This window comes from Lonchura striata, chromosome 2, assembly GCF_050655825.1.
Source record: "Lonchura striata isolate lonStrDom1 chromosome 2, ASM5065582v1, whole genome shotgun sequence".
In the NCBI taxonomy this organism is placed as follows: Eukaryota; Metazoa; Chordata; class Aves; order Passeriformes; family Estrildidae; genus Lonchura; species Lonchura striata.
Window position 1 is genome coordinate 83,183,237 of NC_140704.1, and position 9,523 is coordinate 83,192,759.

The following is a 9,523-nucleotide window of genomic DNA, read 5'->3' on the forward strand; positions in this document are numbered from 1 at the left end:
TGCACCTGGGGTGAGGACGGGCAATGAGGCACCTCCCGCTTCACCCTAGCGGGGTTAAGGAGGTGTCCCCGTGGGTCCTGATTTACGCCGGCGAAGCCCCGAAGGAAAAAGGAAAAGCCGGAACCAGCCTGGGGTAAACGCTTCTTTAATATAGGGCCAACGTGGCCAAACGCAGAGAAGACACACCGGCAGACTGGAACCCCGAGTGGGGTTCGGGACAGACTTTTATGGACTAGGGGAGGGGTTGGCTGTGAGGGGAGAACTAATGGGAAGCGGGGAAGGGAGTGGCTCCAGGGTGGGATGATTCCGCCTGGTCCAATAGGGAAGGGGTATGGGAGTGACCCCAGGCCCTCGTCCAATCACTCGGTGCCCTGAGGAGAAGTTTCTGGATAGGGGGGAAGGAACACCGAGTGACAGACAAGGTACCTGGGAGGGGACAGGGGAATACTGACAGGTTCTGGGAAGGCGGGAAGGGACGACCAGGTGGGAAAACAGAACAAAAGGATGTACTAACTCAACAGTAGGGGGGAAACAGGGACAAACCATTGGGAAATACAAATATATAAAACCATACATAAAATATAAAAAACACACTACTACATCTCCCCCTTTTTTGTTTAAAAAGAAAAGAAAAAGGAGGGAGGTAAAACATAAATCTTTAAACAGGGGAGTCTGAGTCTTTGGCTCCTTCATCAAACCATACATTGATTTCTTCTGGATGCTGGTCTTCTTGCTGCTTTTCTTGATTGAGTGGCTGGAGCTCACTGGGGTCAGCTATAGCGGCGTGATTGACATTGAGGTTGGTGGTGAGGGCCTTTACTAAAAGTCTCTTGACTACGCTGAAGCCGACGGCAAGTGCAACGAGCCCCAGCAGCAGCACGATGCCTGTCTGTATTAAGGAGCGGATCCACCCAGCGAGGCCCCATCCTTCAAAGAGGGAGTCCAGCCATCCGGCGGACTCCTTCTGGATACGATGAATCATCTCTTGCATTCTTGAGATGGAAGTCCGGACGTCCTCAGCCTTTGATGTTAAGTTCATGCAACATAAACCCGCAAATTCCTCGCAACGGTGATTGTGAAGTAATAAAAGAAAATCAATTGCTGCGCGGTTTTGTAGGGTTGCTTGTCTCGTTGTTTCCTCATCTGTAAGGAGGTTGCTAAGGGCAGCTGATGTAATATTGGCTTGTTTTACGACCCAGCATTCAAGTCCGGCCAATTCGTTGAATGCTTGAGCTATGGACAACCACGGAAGAAATGCGGTGGTTACCACGCTCTTAGTTTTAGACCAATGTGTGACTTCGTCCTTGCAATTTTCATCTAAATCCACGAGATCCGCGTCTCTTTTTTGTCGTGCCAATTGACCTGTTGAATTTAACTGTTTCCAATGAGCTATTTGGGTTTTATTGGGCGTAAACAAGCTCAGCTGTCCGAAAGTGCATGGCCCTCCGACTAGGTGAGGGGGGATGCCTGCCCACGCTCTGTTACCACAAATTAAAAACACACCCTTGGGGAGAGCGTGGGGTTGGTTATTGGGGGTGGAAAAGCCAGGGATATGAAGGACTTGATCACACCAATTTCAGGCAAGGTATTCGGGGATGGTTTGGACTATCTCTCTTTTTGGATAAGCAAAGGGGTTATCTGAAACAAAGAAATGAATACAAGTATACGCGAGGGAGGATTCGAGTAATTCTAGTTCTTCTGGGTCTTTTTCTAGGAGGGGGAGTGCTCTAACCCACTTCCTCCAGAGCTCAGGCTTCTTCATGGTGTGGGTGAAGAAGATACTGGCTCTGGATTTAGTGGGCGGAGCAGAGGCGTTGGGAGGTAAGGTAAAGGGAAAACTCTTTAGGGGGTACGGGATCCCCACGAGACAGGAGAGGAAAGGGTTGGCAGCAGAGGAGGTTGATAAACACAGATGATCTTGATTTAGCGACTTTGCGAGGGTTGTCCAAACGTTGGCGGGCGGCTGAGGAACAATCCAAGAATGCAGGAGATGAGGGGCGATGGAGAGGCCCAGAAGGATGAGGCACAATGATGGTAACATGCTGGGTGGATCGGTGGTGGCGTGCGTGACTCTGAAAAACAAACTGAAACGAAAATCAATACTTGAAATTACTGGGGAGGTCCATTCGCCAAAGAAAAAGGGACTCCATGGAGCCGAGGAAGGGTAGGGGAAGGTCAAATGAAAAGGATTTGGGGTCAGGGGAGAGGGACCTTCTCCGCCTGCGGAGGGCGGCATGTCCCACCTGAGGACTGGACGGTCTTTTGTTAGTGTTTTTCGGAACGTAGGGCCGGACGAACTTGGAAGGGACCTATCTCAGGCCTGAGGGCGTGGATACGCAAGCGTATCCCCGTCCCCAGGTGACTAAATCATAGGGCCCCTCCTGCCGCCAGGTCTCAGGATCTTTAATGAGAACTGGCGGCTTCTCCTTGACCCGGCTCTGCTCTGACGCACCGAAATGCCTGACTAAAGGGGGGTTGAGGCAGTTAAACGAACAGTTCAAAAAGTTCAATGTAAACAGGGCCCGCGATAATTGGACCTGGGGGGACTCGTGCTTGGATGCTGAAAGTTGTTGCTTCAGCATCCGTTTGATGTTCTGATGAGTCCTCTCCACCACTGCTTGACCTGAGGGGGAATAGGCGATGCCGGTCTTGTGTTCTATCCCCCATTGTTGCAGGAAGCTGGCAAATTCCCTGGAGGTATACCCGGGGGCATTATCTGTTTTGATTAATTTGGGGACGCCCAGCATAGAGAAGGCCTGGACTAGGTGTTTTTCAACGTCCTTTGCCCTCTCCCCTGTGTGGGCAGAGGCGAAAACTGCCCCAGAGAAGGTGTCCACGAAGACGTGGACGTACTTCTGCCTCCCGAAGGAGGGGACGTGAGTAACGTCCATTTGCCACACCTCGCAGGACTGGAGACCCCTGGGATTAGCCCCTGCGCTCACTGATGGTAAGGGGAGCGACTTACAGGACGGGCAAGTTGCCACGATGGCCTTGGCCTGGTCCCGGGTTAGGCGGAATTCCCGGACCAGACCAGGCGCATTTTGATGGTGGAACTGGTGGCTGATCTTCGCCTGTTGGAACTTTTCCGGGAGTGGCGCCAGCTGCACGGGGGCGGCAGCGAGAGCATCGGCACGCCGATTGCCCTCCGCCAAGAACCCCGGCAGGTCGGTGTGTGACCTTATGTACATCACATAAAAAGGTTGCTCTCGGTGGGAGATTAGCCTAACCAGCTTGGAGAGCAACTCATGGAGGGCCTCGTTAGAAACACCTTGCAGGATGGCATCCTGTGCCCTAGATACTACACCCGCAACATATGCCGAATCAGTGACCAAATTAAAGGGTTCAGAGAACCTCTCAAAAGCCCTGATGACTGCGGCCAACTCAGCTAGCTGTGGGGATCCCTCCACCACAGCGACATCTGACTCCCACCGCTGAGTCTGAGGATCTTTCCAAGTCACTACTGACTTGTGGGAACCTCCGGACGTGTCAGTAAAAACTGTCAGAGCCTTTAAGGGTTTTTTGCTCTGAATCCGAGTTACTTTTAGCTCAAATTGAACATCCGAATCGAAAATTTTGTGGGCCGGTCTTAAAACAGAAATTTCTCCCGTGTAGCTATCTAGAGCAAACTGCAAGGACTCGTTCTCTTGCAGCAGGTGTTCCAACATGGCCTTAGTGAATTGGCCCGATTCCAATTTAAGCGGTATGTGAATGCACTTAAAGTCCTCACCTGCCAACTCCCGGATCCGCATTCTTGCTTTGCGGATCAGTTCCGCCACCAGTTCTTGTGGCTTTGTTAACCTTTTGGACCGTGTGTGGCTCAGGAATACCCACTCTATGATAGAGAGTGGGTCCCTTTTGCCTTGGTCCGTGCCCTTTCCCAGGGTCTCCGTCCACTGGAAGATGATACCGTGGAGGTGTGGCAGTCTGCCCATGATGATGAATTTGAATGGCAGGCCCGGATCGCATCTGTGGGCCTGCCTGGCAGACATGGCCTCCTGGACCCTCTCTAAAGCAGCCTTGGCCTCTGGGGTGAGCTCCCTGGGAGAACTAGGCTCGTCCCCCCCTTTCAATAAATTGAAAAGAGGGGCTAGGTCTTCGTTGGAAATCCCTAACCAGGGTCTCACCCAGTTCAAAGATCCACACAGCTGCTGGATGTCTGCAAGATTCCGAATTGTGTTTTTGATTGCCAATTTCTGCGGCACAATGGTCCGCTTACCAATCTCCAAACCCAGGTATCTCCAGGGCGGCATCCTCTGAATTTTGTCCTTGCGCAGCTCGAACCCTGCAGCAACCAACGCACTGGTTGTCAGTTCAAGCGCGTGAGTAAGCAGATCGTCATTGGGGGCACAAATCAAGATGTCATCCATGTAATGATGGATGATCACGCCCCTCGTGGCTGAGCGCACAGGGGACAGCAATGAAGAGACATACCATTGGCAAATACTTGGGCTGTTCTTCATACCCTGTGGAAGTACTTTCCAATGGTATCTCTTCATTGGGGCTTCTCGGTTGATGGATGGAACCGAGAAGGCAAACCGCGGCGCGTCATCAGGGTGTAGGGGAATTTGGAAAAAACAATTTTTTATGTCAATTATGGCCAGATTCCAATTTTGGGGTAACATCGTTGGGGACGGCATCCCAGGTTGGGGAGAGCCCATATCTTCAATTACTGCGTTTATTGCGCGGAGGTCGTGAAGAAGCCGCCACTCGTCTTTGCCCGGTTTTTTGAGGACAAAGACGGGGGAATTCCAAGGAGATGTAGTTTCTTGGATATTCCCTTTGGCCAATTGCTCTTCCACGAGCTCCCGGAGCGCTTTTAATTTTTGTTTATTAAGCGGCCACTGCTCTACCCACACTGGAGTATTTGTCAGCCAATTCAGTTTTTGGGTGGGACGCTCCTCAGTAGTCGCCGCCCGAGAAACTTGAGGGGTCGGTATGTCAATCGTGACCCCCCATTGGGCCATCAGGTCTCTCCCCCACAAGGGCTCCGTGTAATCTAAAACGAATGGGCGTAAATATGCCGATTGCCCATTCGGCCCCTCAATTTTCACTATGTTCTTTGATTGTTTAGCCAATTGCGTGCCCCCTACACCTTGAATTCTTCCCGCCACGTTCTGCAACTCCCATTGTGACGGCCAATCCCGTTCAGGAATGACCGTGACGTCTGCCCCTGTGTCCAGGAGTCCGTTGATGTGTTTGAACTCCTGGCCCTTCCACATATAACACCCTAATTTTGGCCTTTCCTTCCCGATCGCCTGGGCCCGACACACCTGATAGTCCTGTTTGGCAGATTTTCGCCACAAGTCCTCAGGGTGTACCGGAGCCCCAGATACTGGTATAGCTTGGGTGATGATATGCCCCTTGGGAAGGAAAGCCGGGGGATGGGAGCACTGCAGCCACACCACCAATTGCCCTGTGTACCTCGGTGTTATGGAGGGTGCAATGGTGATGTCGAGAGGCGTGTGTTTTGTGTCACCAAGGACGATGTACTTACAGTGGATGTTCTCCCAGGTCTTCGGGTCCACTGCCTCGACTGGGGTGGCAATCCAGTCGTCGGTGGTCAGATGAAGAGCCGATGTCAGGGCCAACCTACATGGGGAGAAGCCAGCAGAGGTGTTAAGAACTGGCTTGGGCTGACCGGGGGGCCAGTCAAGCCACTCCACGGAGATGAAACTAACATCCTCCCTCATGTAGGTCGGTTCATCCGTCCGGTCCCTACGCGTCCTGTCCTGTAAAGAAATGTCCTCAGGTGGGGTTAGATGTGCTTTGTCGTCCCTCCCCTCCTCTGTTGGAAGACTCCCCACCAAATTTTTGTCCGGGCGCAGGGAGGGACTGCGCTCAGAGCCTAGTTTTTTGGTCTAGCCCCCAGGTTGGGGGTAGACCTCCCCTGCTGCTGCTTATACTGCAGGAACTCCTCCTTCAATGGACACCGGGAGGCCCAGTATCCTCCCTGTCCGCAGAGATGACAGGTTTCTGGCTGCGGGGGTCCTCGCGGGGATGCTCCTGGCGGGCGGCGGTTGGCAGATGGTGTGGTCGGCGGCGTCGGGGCAGCGGCGAAGGACACCCTCTTTGATGGGACTTGAGGGGTCCTCCGCGGGTCCTTGGCAGGGACCGTGACCTTCCGGGTGCAGACCTGCAGCATCGCCTGCAGGGTTGGCTCAGGCTCCAGAGGGAGGCTCAGGATTGCCTGCCGACAGGGCTCATTGGCATTCTGCCTGGCCACTGTGGCAAGCATCCCCTCCCTCAACCGCTCGTCTGGAACCTGAGCCTCCATGGCCCGGTGCAGGCGATCGACAAACGAGACAAACAGCTCACACGGCCCCTGCTTGATAGATAGAAAATCAATGGCTGCCCCGCGCGATCTTAACGTTACTAAAGCCTTTTCCGCTGCCTTTGCGCTGACCTGCAGCGCCCCTCGCAGAATTTTGTCCGCTTGCTTGGCCCCCTCAGTCCAATCCCCCTCCCCGCACAGGTGGTCAAGGGAGATGACCGCCCCATCCCCATCCCTGGAAGTCTCTGCAGCGGCCCAGAGGTCAGGGAGAACATCCCTTATCTCCCGCTTCCACTCGGACTCCCATATCAGGAATTCCCCATGCGATATGAGGCATGATATGAGAGTGCGTATGTCTGCGGGGACATATTTGGCCGCGGAGAAGGTCGCCTTAAGCAAACCCCGAAAATATTCGCTCTCCCGGCCGAATTCCCTCTGTGCCTTGCAGAGCTCTTTGATTACATGCTGTGGGATGGGGGACCACTGCGCGAGGGGCCCAGCCCCCTGCCGCGGGGTGTAGGTAACCGGCGCGGCAGAGAAGGCCAGAAGGGGTGGAGATGGCTCGAGGTTCCCACACCCCCCCCTTCCGGAACAGATGTCGTGAGAACCGGAAGTTGGGCCGTGGGAACCAGGGGGCGGGGTGGAAGGGGCGTGGCCAGGAGCGGGGGGAGTGGCAGGGTGGAAGCTCCCCTCCCCGGAGGTGGAGTCAGGGGGTGGGGTATACCCCGCGTCACGAGGGGTGGAGTCTGGGTAGGGAGGAGGAGGGGCGTGGGCGGGAAGGTCTGGGGAAGGGGCGGTGCTTTGGGAGGCGGGAAAAAGGGGGTTGGGGGAGGGGGGAGCACAAGTGGCGGGAAAAGCCACGCGGCTTCCGCCATCTTGTGCTCGGGGAAGAAAGGGAGAAGGGCGGCCATTTTGTGGCGACCCGGGGGAAGGGGCAGAGGGGGGATTTTTGGGGTCTGGGGACAACCGAAACCGAACTGAACTCCTACGGGATGGGGCTGTACACTTCGGGGAAGCGGGGGAACGGGTAGAGGCAGGGACGGCGCCAGTCCCGCCATGAGGGGAGTTAAGGGCAGAGGGAGAGGAAAGAGGTTTAGGGTTGCTACACCCACCCACAGAACTGGGGATCGGTTTGTCCGAATGGCTGTGGCAAGTTCCCGTAATTGTTCTTAACAATATCACGAATTTGTAATGCCAATAAGGTGAATTTTGCGAGAGAGAGATCTGACCTACGTAAAATCTCTCTCCCGACTTGGTCCCAAAAGGGGACTTGATATAATTTCGCAGCCGAAACATCGAGGAACGCTTGAGACAGCCATTTGACAAAGCGCTTAACTTCACTTTTCTTTACCTTAATCCCACCCACTAAAAGGATTCCCGCAACTTGGACGTACAGGCTTTTCTGGGGCACCGAGAGCTTAGCACCCATTGCTCGATGTTAATTGGTGCCCCAGGAGATACAACCAGAAAATAACCAACGAAACCAAAAAGACTATCCCCCCCGCTCTTCCCCTACCCTCGAGCACTCCCGCCTGGGAAGGGAGGCAACTAAATTCAGTGAGGGATAGGGGAGAGCCGGACCGTCCCTACGCCAAGGGCCCACCAAGGGAGGATAGAAAAGAAAAAGCTGGTTGTACCTGTCCTGTCGAGGCGGAGACCGACGTCGGAGGTGCCGCCGACGCTACCGGCTCCGTCCCCCGGGAGCGCAGCTCACTAGAACGGAGCCTGCTCCGACCGGGGGTGGCTGACGGCCATGAGGATCAGCTCCAAGGGTCCGGGTGACCCAGAAATCCTCTTCCGCAGGGTCCAAGACGTAAATCCAGGGCCCCACATTGGGCGCCAACTTGCCGCGCTCCTCAGCCCCAGATGCCCTCTGATCTTTTCGCTCAACCCCGGCTAGCTCTGCACCTGGGGTGAGGACGGGCAATGAGGCACCTCCCGCTTCACCCTAGCGGGGTTAAGGAGGTGTCCCCGTGGGTCCTGATTTACGCCGGCGAAGCCCCGAAGGAAAAAGGAAAAGCCGGAACCAGCCTGGGGTAAACGCTTCTTTAATATAGGGCCAACGTGGCCAAACGCAGAGAAGACACACCGGCAGACTGGAACCCCGAGTGGGGTTCGGGACAGACTTTTATGGACTAGGGGAGGGGTTGGCTGTGAGGGGAGAACTAATGGGAAGCGGGGAAGGGAGTGGCTCCAGGGTGGGATGATTCCGCCTGGTCCAATAGGGAAGGGGTATGGGAGTGACCCCAGGCCCTCGTCCAATCACTCGGTGCCCTGAGGAGAAGTTTCTGGATAGGGGGGAAGGAACACCGAGTGACAGACAAGGTACCTGGGAGGGGACAGGGGAATACTGACAGGTGCTGGGAAGGCGGGAAGGGACGACCAGGCGGGAAAACAGAACAAAAGGATGTACTAACTCAACAGTAAGGGGGAAACAGGGACAAACCATTGGGAAATACAAATATATAAAACTGTACATAAAATATAAAAAACACACTACTACATACATCTGACCTTTTTTCCTTCCATTTTATTATCTCTTTTGGAGGTAGGCTTGGTGGAGGATTAAGTGGGAAAGAGAAGTACAGTATGAGAAGCAATATCATAAGTGTACACAATGTGCCAGATATAGGTATACTCTGAATTTATGCAGTGGTCCAGGGCTGTCTGTTCTGGACTCTACTATTACTGCACATTGAGCTGACAGTAAAATAAGTGACTGAAACAAAATAATAGAATCACAGGATGATTTGAATTTGAAGGGACCTCATTATCTAGTTTCAACCCCCCATGCCATGGGTAGGGACACCTTTCCCTAAACCAGGGTGCTCAGGGCTCCATCCAGTCTGGCCTTGTCTATGTGCCATTCCTCAGAAATCTGGGAGGACAAGGAATGCCTTGTGTGCAAGATGAGAGTTGTTCCCTCCATATACTCCTTGATCACTTCTTATCTGTCTACACAGAATTTCAATAACTGTTCGGTATCATGAGGACCTTCTGCAACTCTTTAGAGCCTGCCTTGGATATTGCATTCTGAATACCAAGGTATTGACAGCAAAACAATTAAAAGAGTAGCTTTTTTACAATACTGGAACTGGTCAATAGTTGGGTGTCAAACTACTTACTTTCAAGTATTCTCAACCCCAGATATATACAAGAAACCTACTTAAACAGTTCTGGTCTGACCACTTCTAATTTGTAAGAGTATTGAAGGGTAAGAAAGGCTATGCCAACTTGTCATGCTGGAAGTTG

The 9,523-nt window shown here is 53.5% G+C and overlaps 1 protein-coding gene across 2 annotated transcripts in view; it reads right to left on the minus strand.

Moving 5' to 3' along the window:
- Nucleotides 1-5,710: 5,710 nt before the first annotated feature.
- The window catches only part of LOC110469822 (uncharacterized), a 40,901-nt gene continuing 37,088 nt past the window's right edge, over nucleotides 5,711-9,523 (minus strand). For both annotated transcript variants that reach the window (XM_085571675.1, XM_085571676.1), the window contains 2 exons: nucleotides 8,786-8,824; nucleotides 5,711-8,179 (listed from right to left, as the gene is read on the minus strand). In XM_085571675.1, the coding sequence (XP_085427801.1) occupies nucleotides 5,846-7,567 (1,722 nt within the window). In that variant the 5' untranslated portion in view covers nucleotides 7,568-8,179; nucleotides 8,786-8,824 and the 3' untranslated portion in view covers nucleotides 5,711-5,845. The remainder of the gene's footprint in view (nucleotides 8,180-8,785; nucleotides 8,825-9,523) is intronic.